The 20,210-nt window shown below is 33.1% G+C and overlaps 3 protein-coding genes across 4 annotated transcripts; 2 read left to right on the top strand and 1 right to left on the bottom strand.

Moving 5' to 3' along the window:
- Positions 1 to 1,214: 1,214 nt before the first annotated feature.
- Positions 1,215 to 5,194, top strand: LOC140839791 (vacuolar protein-sorting-associated protein 37 homolog 1-like). 2 transcript variants are annotated; one of them, XR_012119791.1, is made up of 8 exons: positions 1,215 to 1,416; positions 1,591 to 1,821; positions 3,064 to 3,151; positions 3,667 to 3,706; positions 3,804 to 3,850; positions 3,960 to 4,080; positions 4,785 to 5,043; positions 5,083 to 5,194. XR_012119791.1 is itself a non-coding variant. In XM_073206731.1 (7 exons), the coding sequence occupies exons 1-7, from the start codon at positions 1,400 to 1,402 to the stop codon at positions 4,946 to 4,948; spliced, it is 708 nt and encodes a 235-aa protein (XP_073062832.1). In that variant the 5' UTR covers positions 1,215 to 1,399; the 3' UTR covers positions 4,949 to 5,194. The 2 variants fall into 2 exon arrangements, 1 of the variants encoding a protein (XP_073062832.1); XM_073206731.1 differs by having other exon boundaries at positions 4,785 to 5,194.
- A 689-nt stretch (positions 5,195 to 5,883) lies between these two features.
- On the bottom strand, positions 5,884 to 6,589 carry LOC140839275 (pistil-specific extensin-like protein; the record flags this gene model as incomplete). The annotated part of the gene is made up of 2 exons (XM_073205914.1): positions 5,884 to 6,345; positions 6,451 to 6,589. Coding segments are annotated over 2 exons (504 nt in total), but the record flags the coding sequence as incomplete, so codon positions are not given.
- Positions 6,590 to 11,186: 4,597 nt separating this feature from the next.
- LOC140839790 (aspartic proteinase 39-like) lies at positions 11,187 to 17,267 on the top strand. The gene is made up of 10 exons (XM_073206730.1): positions 11,187 to 11,682; positions 12,400 to 12,529; positions 12,631 to 12,881; positions 13,665 to 13,892; positions 14,645 to 14,807; positions 15,562 to 15,635; positions 15,772 to 15,868; positions 15,997 to 16,063; positions 16,387 to 16,458; positions 16,691 to 17,267. The coding sequence occupies exons 1-10, from the start codon at positions 11,420 to 11,422 to the stop codon at positions 16,864 to 16,866; spliced, it is 1,521 nt and encodes a 506-aa protein (XP_073062831.1). The 5' UTR covers positions 11,187 to 11,419; the 3' UTR covers positions 16,867 to 17,267.
- Positions 17,268 to 20,210: the final 2,943 nt, after the last annotated feature.

Raw genomic sequence — 20,210 nt, 5'->3', positions numbered from 1 at the left:
CAAATATCTTGCATTTGAAACAAGATTGGCTTATTTTTTGAGTATTTCATACACATTTCTCCATCTTCTTTACTTTAAAATTAGATATAAAATCTTCATTTTCAATAGATTATGTTTTCTTTCAAAAAATTATATTAATGCGATTTCCTTTCTTTTCCAAAAATCTTATTTTGTCTATTTTCTACATTATTAATTTTTTTTAATCAAGACTTTTATTCTTCCGACCAATCTATCTAGACACCCAAAACTAGCAGTCCCATTAGCTTTATTTTATTTTAAAAATGGAAACGAGAATACAAACAAACATTTGGGTACTTCGATTCCACGTGGAATCAGAAAAATGTGAATCTCACAATTTTTATAAATTTTATTTTTAAATTCATCATCTTATAAGACGATTTCACAAATATTTATCAATAAAACGAATAAATTTTACCGATATTCACAATAAAAAATAATATTTTTAGTATTAAAAATAATATTTTTTCATGGATTACCAAAATAAGAGATCTGTCTCACAAAATACGACATGTGAGACCGTCTCACACAACTTTTTATTTTGACAAAAACTTGTGTGAGACGGTCTCACGGGTTATATTTATGAGACATATATCTTATTTGGGTCATCTATGAAAAAGTATTACTTTTTATGTTAAGAGTATTATTTTTTATTGTGAATATGGGTAGGGTTGACCCGTCTCACAGATTATGATCCGTCAGACGGTCTCACATGAGACCCACTATCTTATTTTTTAAATTATGTTCATTTTCGTGGTTTGCTCATATACTTATTTTTAGTATCTCATCGAGTTATAATCAAGACAAGTCGAATTCAGCTATATATAAAATTTTGATACATAGTCGAAATTTGAAAATATCTCCAAACTTGACTTAGAGATTATTTTAATATGAGTGAATCTCATGTGAGACCGTCTCACGAGTCATACTCCGTGAGACGGGTCAACCCTACCCATATTCACAATAAAAAGTAATACTCTTAGCATAAAAAGTAATATTTTTTCATGGGTGACCCAAATAAGAGATCCGTCTCACAAATACAATCTGTGAGACTGTCTCACACAAGTTTATTTAAACTCTTTCTATTATTGTTGTTATTATTATTATTATTGAGACGACTCTTTCTAAAAAATTTATGTGAATATAATTATGAACCCAGACACGTAATATGTATTATAAAATTTAAATTAATAATGAGAAAAATATGACCTTGGCTTAGTAAATGCTGAAATTCTAAAGTCAAGGCCAATCGAACTCGGATAACATTGGAGCCCTAAAGAATCTCTCCATTGAAGACGAGAATCGATTCTGTGTTTTAGGGTTTCGATCATCTTTCCGATCCATTTGGAATTCATCCGTCGACTCAGCCCATTTCAAAGTCATGTTCAAAAATTTTTGGTAATCATTTGTTTCTGAAATCAATCGGTTTCCTTTGTAAGGAAATAATGATTTAATATTAGTTGATGCTCTGAAGTTTTTCTGTTTTTTGATTTATTTGCTTGTCGCGACGAGACTTTTGCATTATTGGGCCGGGAATTGATTCATCTTTTATTGTTTTTAATCGAATTGTAGGAATTCTCAGGAGCAGCAATCTCAGCCACGGCCGCAGGAGACGTCTACAAATTCAAATTCGTGGTATCCGCCTTCTGTTGTTGGTTCACCCAGCTCTTCACACCCGGCGACGCCTGGCGCTGGCTCCAGCAGTTCTAGCGGTATATCAAGACCTGCAGATCGACAGAACTCTCCGGTGAATGTTTCACCTGCAGAAGCCGCAGGCATCATTGCTGCGTTGAAAGATAAAAGGTTAATGCTTTGTATCACTAAGTTGAATCGGATGATTAATCCTGAAATTCATTTTTTTCCTTTCCGATGTTTTCAACCTATAAAATACTTCTACTTTTTCTTGATGTTCGTTCTGGGTTGTAAGGCATTATTTCCCACTTGTTGAAGTGGTAAAATCGGATTATTTTGAGTACCTTAATTGGAAGAGAAATTCATGTTATCCTTCCTAACCAACACCAATCAACAACTTAACCGAAGATCAGTCTAGCGCGCTGTTACTTACCAATGGGATAAAAAAAGTAGAAGTTCTCATGGTGGAAATTGTTAATTAAGGCAAAATGAAGAAAGATTATGCTTGGAAATTCAAATTAGTTTAATCAATGGGTTTCAAAACAAAGATAACAACTAGTTGTGAGCTGAGTTTATTTAGTTATTTTAATTAATAAACAATTTTGTTAGTTTGTTGGGCTTTGTCTTGACTATTTTTATTGATTTCCAAGCTTCACTTGTTGGGGTATATTTTGGGTTAGATTAAGTCTTCTTTTAGGCCCATGTGGCAACTATAGACGGGTTCTTATGCCTATAAGGCACTTAAGCGAATTATATATAATGGTCGATCTCGATATTTTGTGTTTTAATATTGATTTAAGAGTTATCATTTGTGCTCTTCTTAAACAAACGAACTTAGAGAAGTGTCGTCTTTGTGGCAACCGAAACTTGAGTTATCATCCTCGTATATTTTCATGTTTGGATGTGGCATATACAAATCGATACCTAGATTCTTACCTCTTTATTATTAATGGTCGGCATTCGTACCTAACGTGTGGCTTAGTTTCTTGCTAGATCTAAAACAACAGGTTGAAGCTTTCTAATTGCTAGATCTAAAACAACTGGTTGAAGCTTTCAATGCTAGTGTGGGCCTTTGTTGAACCAACATTGTTGTGGATTTGTTTATCATAATATTCAGTGTGTCTTATTGATGTGTTTTTGGGGTTCACTTCTATTTCAATAATGAATTTTTCCTTTATCTCCTCACATAAGATAGTGATGTTATGAAAGTGAGTGTCACATGTTAGACACTACTTTGCAGCTTTCTCTATTTGTTTTGAATCTAATTATCTTAACATTATCATATTCTCTTTATTTGTCATCTGCAGAAGAATAAATATAAATGTGTGTGTAAAATAATTTTGGCAGTAAATTGTATTGTATTTGTGAACTTGTAGAGTTTCTTGTCATCATCTCCATTGTTTGATGTTTCAGTGTTGATGAGCTAAGGAAACTCTTATCTGACAAGGAGGCTTATCAGAACCTCTTACTTTCACTTGAACCTGTGAAAACTCAAAACAGGGTAAGTTAGGTTTTGTGGTTTTTATAATTCGTCTGCACTCTGCTGTTCATCATCTTTCACTTGAACAAGGTCTACTTGTAGCGTTCTGCACTTTTTCTATGATAGAATAGATATTTAGAATTACGTGCAATACAAGTGTCTAAGTAGGTTAAAACAATAATTTTGGGGCCTTTTATGTTGTGTCGTGATGGCGTACCCTTTAGTATGGCGAATACTAATAATTGTGACCTTTCATTTAATTCTGAACATTTAAAAGGTGTGTGAATGTTTCTCGAAGTCAATCATTGATAACTCTTTTTTGGTATGACGAACTAATAATTGTGACCATTCATTTACTTCTGAACATTTAAAAGGAGTGTGACTGTTTCTTGAAGTCAATAATTTTTTCTTATCGATCCGAGTTTTTCTGTTTAATGCATGCCCCACATTTCGATGCATTTTCTTCATCCACGTCGTCGCGAGTTAAATTGCCTCAACTATTTTGAGACACTGAATTTTGTTCATAACCAAATTAGGTCAGGGATGAACTGAGGAACGAAACGCTGCAGCTTGCTAGTATGTTCTTTATTTATGTTTACTTTAATTTTTCTATTTGAGTGCAATACCAAATTAAGATCCTAATCAAAGAAAATCTTTGATATTTCGCTTGCAGGAGAGAATCTGGAAAAAGAACCACGCATAATGGAGCTTAGGAATCAGGTAAATTTTTTTCTCTGAGAAGGCATGTACTCAATTATTTTCCTTAAAATTTTAATTTAGCTTTAAGTGGATGATTGAAATTGTGTTTATCTACTTTTTGTGGCTTCAGTGTAGAATCATTCGAACTACTGAACTGGCCTCTGCACAAGAAAAACTGCATGATTTGGAGAGGAAAAAGGAAGAAACGCTGAAATATTATTCTCCTTCTTCTCTCCTGCATAGACTACAAGGTAGATTAACTGCATGTTTTATACATCTAATTTGTTACTCTTAATTGTACATCTTTTGGATCAAACTTTGAAATTTGGAAGCAGTATCCCAGTCTCTTTTCCTATTTGGTTTCACATACACGTATTGTTTCGACTAGGAGGAAAGTGATTCTTACACACTCAGTCACAATCTGAGTATATCCTGTTGGACAAGTCCGGTCCCTTTTTTCCCAACTTACCCCAGAATATCTCCTCTATGCTGGGGCTTCTCTTAACTTTTTTCTTCGTTTATTATGAAACACTATGCCTTATTCCTGCATATCATGTATACAATTCATATTTTGTTCTTCTTGACAGACTTGATTGAAATATTTATGCCTTGGTCTTGAAGTTCTCCTTATGCATTTATTTTCCTTGTGCATTTCTTTAACCTAAACTTCCACGACATTTGCATATGACTGAAGGGACTGATGTTTTCCTCAAAACCATGCCTATGACTATGAATTTAATCAAGGAAAACCCAACGGGTCTCTATTATATTCTTTGGTGCGACAATATTGTCTTAACTTTAATCATCTATAAGATTGATTGCTGCCGATGTTATTAGCGTTACATGTGTGTCTATGCTTCCTCTCTGAATTCTCCTCAAGGAGACGGGGATATTGAAAATATTGAATTACTTTTCATCATCAGAACTGTTGGTCTGATTTATTTGCATTGTGTAGATGCAATGAATAAAACAGAAGAGGAATCCGATGCCTTACATAGGCAGCTTCTTGACAGAGAGATTGATCTATCAGCTTTTGTACAAAAATACAAGAAGATGCGCTACACTTACCATAAACGTGCTCTTACCCATCTTTCTGCAAAGACATCTTTCACGGCTTGAGGAATGTTACAATGTGTATGTGTTACCAAACAAAATTCTGTTATTCAAAATTATGTGATTTCTCCTGTAACTACGAAGCAACACTGTTATTTCATGTAAACCTGTTTTGGAATTGTCAGATAGCGAGACACCAGCTTGTGACTGTGTATTTCAACATTCTGCGTGAGTATAATGTCGAATTTTTAGGTGAAATCTTTGATTGAAAGATGTTTTTGGAAATATTCGTTTGAATAATATATTGGAGAATGCGAAGTGTTTGTAGTTTTATTTTTTAAATGAATATTTTTTTTTTTAACTGAGGGGGGAATGAAATAATTTTTCCTGCACGTAGGGTGGAATAAATTTTCTGTTAAACCGAAATAACCAAATAGCTGAATGAACCAAGCTAATTTGAAAATTCAGTTTTGTTAATTTGGTTTTTTTTTTTCAAAATCAGTTAATTTGGTTCAGATTTGTAAAAGAATAGGTTAAATCGAATTAACTGGCTTAATTTTAGATATTTTTTTATATCGTCTATCTATTCTGTACTATTAATTAAAGAAGACTCCAATACTTAGTTGTGGCACTTTTTCTTTAATTATTATTTTTTATTTTTAAAATGTTAAATTTTAAATTTGGTTATTTATATACATGAAATATATAACTATAATTGATATTTTTAATATATGTATATAATTATTTAATTTTTAAACTGGTAAATATTTTTTGTCAATTTATATATATATATATATATATATATATATATATATATATATATATATATATATATATATATATATATATATATATATATATAAATCTCGTTTGCTACTAGGCCTAATAATATTTCATAGATATCATATGGAGTTAAATTAAAATTATATGCTTTAATTATATCAATCTTGCGCTTACCTTTGTTGAAGTAAGCCAGATCCAACATCCAATTCGACAGAAAATATGTGAAAACCAATGATTTTATAGCATCAAAGCCACCAAAGATGAGCAAAACAACATTACAGTAGCCAAGAATTGCAAATACGACCGAAACCATCATCAGTAATTTCCTTGTTCGCCATCCTTGGAATCATCATCATCATCAAGAATACTTGTATCAGGTTCATCGCACATCGGGGTCGTATAATAGAACGCCCCCAGCGCATACTTCACCGTATCTCTGTACACCACAGCAGGCCGCTGGAGCTTGACACCGGTCTTCCCTCCGGCAAAGTTGGTGGCCACGTTGCACACCGGGTCCGGTGATGAAACCAACCTCAGAAAGCAGTTGTTGGGGTTAAGTTTCTTGCCATTGGCATACTTGTTACAATTCACCTCAAAGTCTCCGGCTCCATCTGTTAAGTCACTTGCATAGTGCACAATTCTGCTCCTCTCGTCTAGGCATGTTACCGATACCTTTGCCCCTAAAGCAAAATAATCAAAATTTCAAGACAGTACAAATGCTTATCATGTATAAATTTTGAAAATCCAAGAAGAACGTATGTACGTATATATATATACACACAAACCTTTGAGGGGGTCGGCACCATCGATCCATTCATTCCACCCCTTTGAGCAATCCTGGCAGAGGACTTTTCCGGTGACTTGGAACACCTGAGTTTCTTCCTTCGAATATCCGGCCGCCTGCGACTCCGATACAAATGCCCAAGATTAATAATGTTGATAAAAAACCGGTCCTCATCTTTCCTCCTTTCCACGTTAATTTTGAGCTAGTGAAAATGTATATTCTTCTTGTATAAATATATATGGATTATGTAGATGACAGGGTGCACGATCTTTTATTTTTTGTGGAAGTCCACCACTCGTGACGTGCAAACCATGAAGGTATTCTATATATTGAATAACAAATATTCCGACCCAGCATCAGTAATGTGTGATTCACTCTCTATCTACAAATTGTGGTACTATGTCATACAAAATTTGGTGTACTTCATGTGGAAATGTGGTACATTTCATGTGGAAATTTGGTACTAAAAAGTACTCAGAGACTGAACACAAAAAAAATCGACGGCGGGGACTGAAAACCAATTTCCCGAAAAAATATCTGACATGATACAAGATTATTTTAGAAGTATATATATGCATATTTTGATTCAAATCGTATTTAAAATTTATTATATGTTTCTTCATTTTAAATTTGAAATTTAATTTTAACATTTATCTTCAATGAAAAATGACAAAAACTTGTGTGAGACGGTCTCGCAGATCGTATTTTGTAAGGACAGATCTCTTATTTGGGTCATCCATGAAAAAAATATTACTTTTTATGCTAAGAGTATTATTTTTTATTGTGAATATCGATAGGGTTGACTCATCTCACGGATAAATAATCATGAGACCGTCTCACAAGAGACATTAACATGAAATATCAACTTTATTTTCCCCTAATTGTCCTGACACGACGATCCGCTACTTCTTTGACTCTCGGATATCTTGTTATTTAAACTTAGCCAACTATTATTTTTAAAAAATAAGATTCCCTAGTATATTTCACATATATTTGAGAAAGTCATTTAAAAAAAAATTATTGATTAGGTCCATTTTCCTTGATATCTCCTTCTTTCTTAAACAAAAACAAAAACCCAAAAAAAAAAAAAAAAAAAAAAAAAACTTGAGGCTCTTGTAATGTAGGAAAAATAACTGATGGGCCAGTCAGTTTTAGTATTGGGTTTGGACTTCATTTGGAATATTGGGCCTCCAAATATTTGATTGGGCTCCTGTAACAGATTTGGGTCTAGTTTATCTATACTTACTCATAATTAAATTAAACATCCTATAATAAATAATTTTATTATGTTGACCATTTAGTCACCTAATTTCATATTTCACATTTGAGTGTGTCTCATGTGAAACCGTCTCACGGATCTTAATATGTGAGACGGGTCAACCCTACCCTATATTCACAATAAAAAGTAATACTCTTAGCATAAAAAGTAATACTTTTTCATAGATGACTCAAATAAAAGATCTGTCTCACAAATATGACCTGTGAGACCGTCTCACACAAGTTTTTGTCTTCACATTTATATCATATTTTATCTCCGATCATATCAGTTTCGAAAATTGATAACTTCGTTTTAATTTTTGTTTAAAGAAATTTATCACACACATCGTGTATATCACGATCCGCTATATTTATTGACCAACGAAAATAAATAATATAAACCATTTTACGCTAAGAAAAACAAAAACAAAAGTGAGTTGGAACCACCCAGCTTGAAATTCGGAACCGCCAATATTAGCATATGTTGTTGCATTATTGTGGGACAAAAGAAACCAAAAAGCCACCATCCTCGTTTTCTTTTCTACGGTGAAGTGATTAATGCCTTCCTATTTGAGTATTGCAATTCATATATTTGGACAAAGGTCTTGTTTCAAACTTTGTCGCTCCAATGTTTTATATGTTGCTTTGTACTATGAAGTGTTAGATTGAGAATTATATCAAACTCAACTCCAAAAGCTAACTTAAGGGGGAATATCAGTTCAAGTCCACATATACAACTTCAGGTATTTTATCCAACCGATGTGTGACAACTAACACACCTCTTCACGTCCAGGAATGAACATTGGTGCGTAAAGTTTACAAATGACCCAGCTATGAGCAGAACGGATGACCGAACTATAGACAGTCCAACATATAACGATAGAACTTGGGCTTTGATACCATGTTAAGATTGATAATTGAACCTAACTCAACCCCAAAAACTAACTCTATAGAGGAAGGATTGTTCAAGTTCATATATGCACTCCCATGTAGTTTATCCAACCGATGTTGAACAACTAACATGAAGTAGCTAGTGTGTCTTGCTATTCGAATTATTAAAAATTGCGAGGCAATGTTTGGTAGTAGTTTTAACTGATTCGGAGAAAGAAAAAATATATAATTGATATTATTTTTGGTGAAAATTTTTATTTTAGTTTACGAACAAAAACCAAATATGTTGTTGTTGTTTTTTTTTTATAAAAAAAGTTTATGAAAATTAAAACAGTAAATATCAATAAAGTTGATCGGAATTTAAATAGAGAATCTGATCAGAATTCTCAGTGTACGAAGTTTGAGCTTGAAACCTTAGTGCTTAAGATATCTAAGTAGCCCATGTTACTTTGGTTTTTGATGTCGTACCAAATTTTGTTATTTTTAAAATACATCTTCCCGGTAAATACTATTGTTTTAAATAAATCAAAATATAATAAATTAGTGACTAAAAATACATAATTAATTAGAAATTCAAAAATTAACTTTAAATAAAAATGACTCTAATCTCCTTATATTTCATATAAAAATTTATATACATAAATATAAACTATATTTTAGATAAAAAATTAATTTATGTATATAGAGATCGTCCAAGGTTACAAGTTTGCATGATATAACGAAGATGAATTATGTGTATTTCTTGACGATAAAATGATATATTATAAAATGATTAAATTTTAACTATTAAACAACTTAGATGAACTTTTTCTGCCCAAATTTATTTTGAAAATATAAAATATTTTTTATTGGTATTTATTAGAACTGGAATTTCTTTTAATTTTTGGTTAGACGTTTTCTACGAATATATCCAATAACTAATAATCAGCAAATCCTAATAAACAATTTTTTTGGTGTTGCCATTTCTTTAAAACACTATTAATGAATTGCAACTAGCAGAACTAAAATTTTCATGTAAAATTGTTTCGCAAGTTTACTTGTGTGAGACAGTCTCACGGGTCGTATTTGTGAGACGGATCTTTTATTTGGATCACCCATGAAAAAGTATTACTTTTTATGCTAAGAGTATTACTTTTTATGCTAAGAGTATTACTTTTTATTGTGAATATGGGTAGGGTTGACCCGTCTCACGGATTATGATCCGTGAGACGGTCTCACGTAAGACTCACTCAAATTGTTTTACCAAATAAATAAAGATTAATTTTACGGTAAATAATTTTAATACTTAGAAATTATTCTTAATTATCAACAATAATAATATCTGTATCGGTTCAAGTGGATAGATTGCTAGTAAATATTAAATACAATATCACAAAAAACTAATATGAGATGATCTTACAGATTAATTTTGTAAAACAAATATCTACCTCGATCAATTTATAAAAAAAATATTATTTTTTATGCTGAAAATACTACTTTTCACTTTTAGTATAGATTAGATGTATCCGTCTGAAAAAAATAGGGTTAATGAGATCCTACCCATGTGGGCATTGCCTCCATGAGAGGATGGATGACCAAGATCTTGTCAAACATACAATTTCAAAAAAAAAAAGTGGGTCCTACATATGCATGGACAAATCTTGACCATCCATCTTATCATGGGGACAATCCTCGCATAGGTAGGATGAAATAAACCAAAAAATAGATCTACGAAGATGTCACTTAAGATACATACTCATACAAAATATACAATAATATACTTATTATGCTTACGTATCTTTATAAATTTACTTACAAATAGGAAAAAAACTACTATTTGCATTTTTTTATTAAATAATATAATAATACATAATACCGACCATCAAGATTTCAAATTTAACAAACCGCCTGACTAAAAACATAATCATATATTTAAATTTGAGTAGATCTATTGTGAAACGATCTCACAAATTTTTATCTGTGAGATAGGTCAACCCTACCGATATTCACAGTAAAAAATAATACTTTTTCATGGATGACCCAAATAAGATATTGTCTCACAAAATACGATCCATGAGTCCGTGTTACATAAATTTTTGCCTTTAAATTTTTAAATAAAAATCAAGAGGGCGTGAGGATTCAGGAATAACCTGCTCTTAAGTTGATCGCTCGCAGAGAATTTCTAATAATTATTTATTATTTCTTTATACTAGCTATTCTGCACATGCGGTGCGTGTGTGTACAATTTTTTTTATAATTATTTATGGATTAAAATGAAATTTGACAAATTATCGAGGTACTAAAGTGCTATTTGAATAATTGTAATAAAAAAAATAAAACAAAAATGTTTTTTGAAATTAAAAAAAAAAACAAAAATATAATTTTGATATCAAATAGGGACAAAATAGAAAAACCAAAAAACAGATCAAAGACACCAAAAACATTTATTCTAATATGCTTAAACTTAATAAATAGTAAAAGATAAATAGTAAAAGATATGCCATTCTGGCCCAATTTTATTTTTTTTTAGTTTTCTCAACCACTCATATGGGGTATGGACACTGCCCACACACCCATAATCGAACTAACCCCATTAGCCTTTTCTATATATCACATTGTCTATGTGTGTAATGTGTGTATATTATCACATGTAAGAAGTAATTGTTTGGGTTGAGGTGATTACGGGCGAGACTATCTACATGGAGTTCAGTTGAACTAAGAAAATTAACTTACTTTTGGTTTTTCTGGAAGATTTTTACTACGAATTTGGTATAGATATGCATATTATTACACTTCCTAGTGTGTAGAGAGATATTTAAGCAGATACTCCGGTGGGTTTTGGAATGCCTGTGATGGCTGGCGGGGGGTTAGTGATGGTGTCAGCAGTGGTATTGGTGGCGGCCGCGGTCGTGGTTGCGGCAGCGAGAGGCGGCGGTGAAAGTAAAAGGGTGCTGATTCTGGAGAGGGCGTTCCCAGTGGAGGAAAGAGTCGGGCTGGAGGAGATTATTGCTCAGGACAGTGCGAGGCACGCGCGGACGTTGCAGAGCTTCGCCGGTGGCATCGTGGATTTCCCGGTTTACGGCACCTCTGATCCTTACGTTGCTGGGTAACCATATCGCTCTTCTTAAAAAAATTATCTTTTGCTTTTTGTAATTGTTTTTCTTCTCTTTTTTGTTGTTATTCTTGTCATTATTATTGGTGCAATTGTTTTGTTTCTGATAGCTAGAGACCCGATTTTATGGTGTAAAAATTTGTGCTGTTTGATTTTATTTATCGCTTCTGTTGATTGATGAAATTCAATGTATGTTTTAGAAATTTATTTCGTATTTAAGGTAAAAGAAAAATGATGACATCCATAGGTCTTGGTTTTTGTATTAAGATCCTTTGCATCTGTATGGACCAGCTTTAAAATGAGAAAATAGTATCGTGTGTAAATTTCCAAGTCGCGATTCTTGTCCTCTATGATACACTAAATTTTCCCTTGTTTGAACTTTCTTGGGAATGCTTTCAGAACTTTTGTGTTGGGCCGACATCATTCGACAATGATGTCGAGAATTTGGACTCTTCTGTTCGTCATTGTTTGGTTTTCTATGCCAATTAGGGTCCTTAATTATTGTGCTTCTAAGACTTTCAGTTGAGATTGACTGGGGTATTATATATAGTATAATACTGCTTGACTTTATTTCTCCAACTTTGAAGTGCTCTGTTTGTCTTGATTTCAAGTCATTGTTAAGCATTATGTTCACGTGCAATCATATACTCCTTAGTTGTAAATTTGTATTTTCCTCTTGTGATAAATGATTAAGGCTGTTCAATTATGTAGACTTTATTATACTAAAGTGAGATTGGGATCTCCACCACAAGAATTTAATGTACTAATTGATACTGGTAGCGATGTCCTGTGGGTTGCTTGCAGTTCATGTAATGATTGTCCCCAAAATAGTGGCCTTGGGGTAAAGTTCTCACTCTATATTGTCTTTCAATTGTTTTGTTTGGCAAATCACTGATGTAATCCAAGTTTTTAATCTGAATTCATACTGCTCTTCACTTGCAGATTGCTCTCAATTTCTTCGATCCTGCTATCTCGTCAACTGTTTCTCCCATTTCCTGCTCAGATAATATATGTGCTTCTTTAGTGCAAACCTCGTCTGCCGAATGCTCTGCTGAATATAATCAGTGTGGTTACTCACTCAAATACGAAGATGAGAGTAGTATTTCTGGTTTTTATGTAAATGATCTGATTTATTTTGACACAATTTTGGGTACCTCATTGATTGCCAATTCTTCAGCTCCTGTCGTTTTTGGGTAAGCTACCATTATGATTCATATCAAGTGAATGTGCGATACATATATACTGTTGTATATGCATCTGTAGATTTTGATTTCTTAGCTATCTGCTTTGGACTATCTTAAATTCTATTTTGATTTCTTAGCTAACTGCTTTGGACTATCTTAAATTCTTACTCTTGTTTGTGTGCATGCTTGTGCATTGTCATATACGCATCTGTGGAAATTGAAATTACGTTTTTAACTACACTCTCGCTACGATTCCTGTAAATTGTAGAGAACTGTATGTACTTTGCATGTGGACTAGTCAACAAAGTCTTAGAAAGAACTGGGTGAATTTTTTAAGTCGATTTATAACTTGATTTGGCACAATCTTGGATACCTAAATCGTATTGAATCCTTATGCTCCTATGGTTTATGTTTGTTATTATGATTCCTATTTATTGCAATTTGTATGTTTATGCTTGTATGTAGTTACATGGGATGGGTTTGGTTCCCCTTCCATCACGAGATCATCATTATCCTTTACTATGCAGCCATAAGAACAGCTCTAAATACTAAGGACGGAAATTGTAAAAATGTGTGGAGTTTTTAGGAAATTTGAAGTGAAAATCAAATGATAACAATTTAAATTCTTGGACTTGGCACACAATAGGCCTCGTGTCTTTTCATTTTTTACTTCTATCTCATTTTCTATTCTAGTTTATGGCATGAAAATGTACACGAGATTGACAGTTTCTAAATTTTATGCCTTTATTTTCCAAAAATAAAACCTTGAACATAAATTTTGTGGGGGAGCAGGTGCAGCACGTCTCTGTTTGGTGATTTGACAAAATCAGATAGAGCATATGATGGTATATTTGGGTTTGGCAAGAAGGGTCTTTCAGTAATATCGCAATTGTCATCACGTGGGATCACCCCAAAAGTATTTTCCCATTGTTTGAAAGGAGAAGGCGGTGGTGGAGGTATACTAGTTCTTGGTGAGATAATGGATTCAAGAATCGTTTATACTCCCCTTGTTCCATCAATGTACGTACTATTTATGTTTTGAGAATATTCTAAATATTATCGTGGTTTGATTATTCAATGGAAACTATGTCTGCAGTTTTTAAGTTAGTTTTCAGTCAAGAAATTTAGCATTCATCCATTGTGATTGAAACCTAAATAAAGAATATATTCTGTACAGTTATCCACGGTTAGATACATATTTTTATGTTCATGACGAGTTTGTAATTGAGGGATCATTCATATGACAGTATGATATTAAAGTAATGTTGGAAGGTCTCCTTTTCTTTTAAATTTTTTAGCTGCAAGCATTTGTAATTGTGCATTTTCCAGTCTTCTCTTATCTGGTCTTGGAGCTGCATCTTATTTATTATGTGTAATTAGGTTGTAGAATTAACATATTTACGAATTGAAGGTAATAGTGTTTGTTTTTGCTCTTGAAATTTATGTTTACGCTAGAATTTATCGACCAAAATTGTGATGTAAATTCCTGAAGATCCAGTATACTTGCAATGTCAATATTTTCCGTTTACTTTTGGAGTGTTTAAATATGAAATTATACTAGGCCTTACTCATGTAACAGTCACTCAACCCATATGTTACAGCTTTGTCTCTAAGCTTTTAAACTATCTCTTCTATGTTATGCATTCAGATCACCCATTATCCAGTTCCTTCGACCTTCTTTTTCAGAAGATAATTATGAGATGATTTTCCTGTTTTCGGATTTCTTTCTAATTGCTCGGTGTTGCATTAATTCTTTATTTCTAATGTTTCAGGCCTCATTATAATTTATATCTGCAAAGCATTGCTGTCAATGGGCTGTTGTTACCTATTGATCCAGCAGTGTTTATGACAACAGACAAACAAGGAACCATGATTGATTCCGGAACAACTTTGGCATACCTTGTGGAAGGAGCTTATGATCCTCTCGTGACTGCTGTAAGTGTATCTTCACCCTCCCCACATCTACCTGGTTACTCCTATCCCGATTTTACTTGAAGCCACAACTCGCAAAATAGCCGCAAATATATCGGCTTTATCTTGTGCATGCTTCTTAGTGGTGTCCCTGTCTTGGATTAAGTTCTTTTGAACCAGTCACACACCACTGTATAATAAAAATTTATATATGGTAATAATGGTGTCATTTTAAACCATATAACAATATAATAGTAAGTGTTGTCATTGTACCTTATAAGACAACAAAGCAAGTGTTGTTTTTCAATAATAGCAATCTAATGAGAAGGAATATGTAATCGTGACTTTGATAATAATTGTAAGACAAAATGTCTACCAAAAATTATAGCTGATAATGAAAGTATAAAATTCAAATCTTTATAATCCTTACAATAACATTGATGTCATATTTCGACCACTGTACCACACAAGACAGTAGAGACAATCATTATTCCCCATTTCTATGGCTAGTTCTTTTTACAGAGCTGAGCGATTTGAACTAGGCTCTTGTTTTAAATTAACCCACCATTTTTGGAATAAAAACACAAACTATTATGTTATATTGTTGATGTTGCCATTATCTCTTATGAAGGAGTCAGATGTTCACCCAAGTTCATAGGCAACATAAACAAGGGAGACTCTTCTTTAAATCTATTTGAACTATGAGGTTTTATGAAACTTTCATTACTGAAATTAACATCATCCCAACTTCTTTCCTGATGTATTACTGGTTTTGCAGATTACTGCATCTCTTTCTCCATATGTGACGCCAATTGTTTCTGATGGGAAGCAATGCTATCTAGTCTCGACAAGGTTCATGAATCCCCTATTATTTTGATCGTTACATGATCGGCAATTTGGTTTCTGACTTGAAATGATAGTTGACCTAAGATTCTTCACATGAGGCTGTTTGGACTGTGTAATGAGATCGTTTCTGTTCTTGAAACAGTGTAACAGAGTTGTTCCCACCTGTTTCTTTCAATTTCGCTGGAGGCGCATCCTTGGTTTTAAGACCCGTTGACTACCTTGTTCAGATGGGATTTTCTGTGAGTGTTCCAATTATACTCATAATGGAGATTTAAACGTGTATCTTATTCATTTTGTTAATTTTTTGAATGACTCTTGGGTCTTGACTAATTTGAGCCAAACTTATAATTTTTACCATTTGTCCCAGGATGGCGCCGCAATGTGGTGCATTGGCTTCATTAAAGTTGAGAATGGAGACACAACAATTTTGGGAGGTTTGTTACATGGAAAAGGCAGCCTTTTTAGTTCCTCAAATCACAATAATCAACTTGATATATGTGTTAGAAGTGCTGTCTCGAAATCCCCAGTAACTAAATACACATATTTTTGGAATTCAAATCTTAAAGAAACATGTTTTTATCATTCAGTCATCCGTTCACGTTGTAGAGAAGATCTATTACTCTTAGAAGAGAACCTAGTTGTGCAGTGCTCGATGTCATAAGTTGTGTTTTCTGTTCTTTCTGTCGATATTTTCTTTCTTGTGCAAGTTCACTGATAAATGTGGGACAAACTTCAACTGCTATTTTCTTGTTTACAGATCTTGTTCTTAAAGATAAAATCTTTGTTTATGATTTGGCTCATCAAAGAATAGGGTGGGCAGACTACGATTGTAAGTGATTGATTTTCCTCCCTTATGTTTCATCATTCTAACTGTATCTACCATTGCAATCCCATGTAGCTCAGACAAGAAATTGAGACTAGCTTGTCAAGTGTCTCATCTAAAAGGCTAGTTGTTTGGCTTATGCCGGCCCGTCATTTTTGAACATCTAGCTAAACACTCTTTCATCTCAAAAGTCCGATTCTGTAAACCGTTTAAGCGAATCTGAATCACTTTGCTTCAGGTTCTTTGTCCGTGAATGTCTCCATAACATTTGGGAAAGATGAATTTGTAAACGCTGGAGAATTAATCGTGAGCAGGGGCTCGTCAAGTAGTGTACCCTTCAAAAGCATGTATCAGACTATGAACTTTCTCTTGCTGCATATATTTTTGTACGTCGGATGCCTCGTACTTCTGTAAATTATCTACCACCATAGAGGCTTGGCCAATTTGTTTTATTATAATTGGCAACCGATTGTAAGAGTCTTACTTTGGGATCCTGCGACGCCAGACTAGAAATCGGGATCTCCTCAAAGGTTTGTCATTTTGAACATTGGCTGCAATTCGAATTCTTAGAATGAAGGTGATGGATAGAATGAGTAAAGATTGTTTCATACTTCATTTCATACATAAAAAGAGATGAAGCTTTGGGAACTTGTCTTTTTCGAAGTATTCTTAGGTTGTATTTTGTTCTCTCATATGTAGATGTGACCAGATGATTCAGAATTATTCTTGTTTGCCTGTAAAAAAAGGTTATTGCTAACATCAATTGATGTAGATAGAAGTTTTGATGAATCTAGTCTACTCGAACATTCGTTATTTGTATTTTTCGAAATTGTAAAACTCAAAATAGGTTCGAACATGTTTGAATATTTTGAGTCAGATTTTATCTTTGAGTTAATGTTTTATTAAATACATAATGACTCATTATGCTCTCTAAAGAAAATGACTCATTATAACAAAAATTTGTGTGAGACAGTCTTACGGGTCGTATTTGTGAGACGCATATCTTATTTGAGTCATTCGTGAAAAAATAATATTTTTAATGCTAAGAATATTATTCTTATTGTGAATACGGGTAGAGTTGATTTGTCTCACAAATTGATATCCGTAAGACGGTTTTATATGAGACTCACTCATTATATAATGGACTGATTTAGGCGGCGTAATGATTTAACTATATATAGAAATTTATATTTAATTAAGTTGAAATATTAATTCATTCATAATTATTAATTTATGAATAATGGCTTGGCCTGGACTGAAGTGAATATTTTAATAAGAAGAAATGTGTCCATTTATGCAAGCTTATATTTAATAAAAATAATATGAAATCCAAGTAAAACAAAAATCCACTAGTTATTGATTTTACTTGCGATTTCATTGTCCATTGCCTCTTTAAAAAACTATACTAGTAACGAAAGTGCGTATTCCGTAATTTCCTAATTTTGTAAAATTTAAACTTTTTTCCTTAATTCGCAAAATCGGCGTACACGAATGTTTTGGTAACTTTAATTAAATAATTAATTAGTTGAGGCTTCGTTATTGCGTTGTGTAGCGATGGTGGATACGTGAAGGAGTTCGTTTTTTACTACCTAGCAAAATCCTCACTTACTTTTCCATAGAGCCCCGTAAAAATAGAAACCATGCAATTAGTGCTCTTAACTCACGATAGCATTAGCCTAACGTAATTCTCTCCGAACAAAATAGGTAGAGTCTTAAAAATATAAACATACTGCCGTATGCAGTTAAGTTAACATCACGCCCAAGGACGGAGCCACTGTATTCTTCACCCGGGCTAGTGCTAATTTTTTAAAAAAATTGTATATAAATTTTTGTATAATTTTGGATAAATTTGATATTAGTCCGGGTAGATCAATTTAAAATATTAAAGAATTTTAGAGTTTAAAATTCTAGCTCAGGTAGACCGCCACTGATCACGCCGATCTCTATTCGAACAATAACCGAATGTAATCGATTGATATTAGGATATACGACGTACATGCGATGATATATGTCTCAAAGAGTAGCGATTGCAAAATTATATCTTTGTCATAATTCACATGGACTCAAAAGGAGTTTTGTTATGTTATTTTCATGATATAATAAAAATGGTGTCCTAATACATAAAATCTAAGCATTTACAGTCCCCATTTCACGTGCTCGACTTCTTTCGAATAGATCTCTTGTGAGACGGTTTCATTGATATTTATTCGTAACACGAGTCAATCATGTTCATATTTAAAAGATAATACATTTGATATAAAAATAATATTTTTTATGGGTGATTCAAATAAAATATTTGTATCACAATATTAAACTGTGAGACCGTCTCACAAGAGTTTTTGTGCTAAAATTTTGGATTTATTTTACTATCTACTATCTTTTTTCATAGTTGTCACTCCATTTGACGTAATTTATTAGTGTTTTCACCTTTCATTGTTACGTAGAATTGTCAAACAGACCAACTCATGACAGACTGAAAATCCCCAACTCAGCCCATATTGGTGAGTTGCGGGTTAGTCTGACCACCAAAAAATAAAAATAATTAATTAAAAATTTCATTACCAAAGTTGGGGATGTAGCCAAAATTGTTGTGGAATTCCATGACTTCTTTATCCTCGTGGCTAGGTTCAACTTCATCAAAGTCGGGGATGTAGCCAAAATGTTTACCAAAGTCGGAAGCGTATTCACCTCCACCACCACCTCGATTTGAATATGATGCCATTGAAATTCAAATTATTTATATGAGTAAATTGAGAAATAGTAAATAAATAACAATAAAAAGAATATTGATCATAGATAAAATTATAACAAAACTATTGAATATATTTGGAGAAATTATAACAAAGAAAAATAATGATTGTAGAGAATTGTAAAATTGAGAGGAAGTTGATGTATATAATATAAAAAATTACATGTATTTATACGTCTATATATATATATATAAATATATATTTGCAATAAGGCCCCCCAATTTCAAAATTAAATCTACAGATTAACGGCTACTAAAATCTGTAGCCTTTGGGTCAATGCCTGCATTGTAGTAGTTGGTCCAAAGGTTTTTTTTTAAAAAAAAATCGGGTTCTGGATTCGACCGGATTCGGTTAAGGGTCGGAACCGATTGAACCGGTTCAGAACATGTTGAACTGGTTCAAACCACCAAACATTGAATTGTACACGGTTTCAGGGTCGGTTCATCCTTTTCGGATCTGGTTTCGGGCTTAACAGACCGGTTCTGGGTTGGTTTCAGTCTGAACCGGTCCCTTAAGCATGCCTACGCCTAGGTCTGCGACCTGCGAGGGTTGGTCCCCGCCTTTAAATGGATTGAAAAATTCAACCCGACCTATTTAAATTATGTGGCGGGGGACAAGCTTAACTTGACGAATCTAATTCAAATTGACAGCTCTACTGCTACGTTTGGTTTCATCAATAAATTAAGCCTTTTTGTGAAACAAGACCCATTATATAAAGGATGTTCACTGTCTTCCGAGTCCGTCTAGTAGCTAGTGTTTATAAATTTACTTTTATGTATGTGTTTTTATTATTTAAAACAAAATTCTTTGGTGACAGAAATCATTAATCATTTACAGTTGGATGAATAAATTTTTGGACTCGAGTAAATGGCAAGTGGGTTAGAATTTTGTTGAATTATAAACCACATAAAACCCGCATTAAATTCGTACATATCTAGAATACTAGTGTTGAAATTTTGAACTGTCCCCTTGGCACCTGCATCCGCAACAGATTATTAATTATAAACA

This window comes from Primulina eburnea, chromosome 8, assembly GCF_022965805.1.
Source record: "Primulina eburnea isolate SZY01 chromosome 8, ASM2296580v1, whole genome shotgun sequence".
NCBI lineage: Eukaryota > Viridiplantae > Streptophyta > Magnoliopsida > Lamiales > Gesneriaceae > Primulina > Primulina eburnea.
This window is presented reverse-complemented; position numbering and strand designations above follow the sequence as displayed.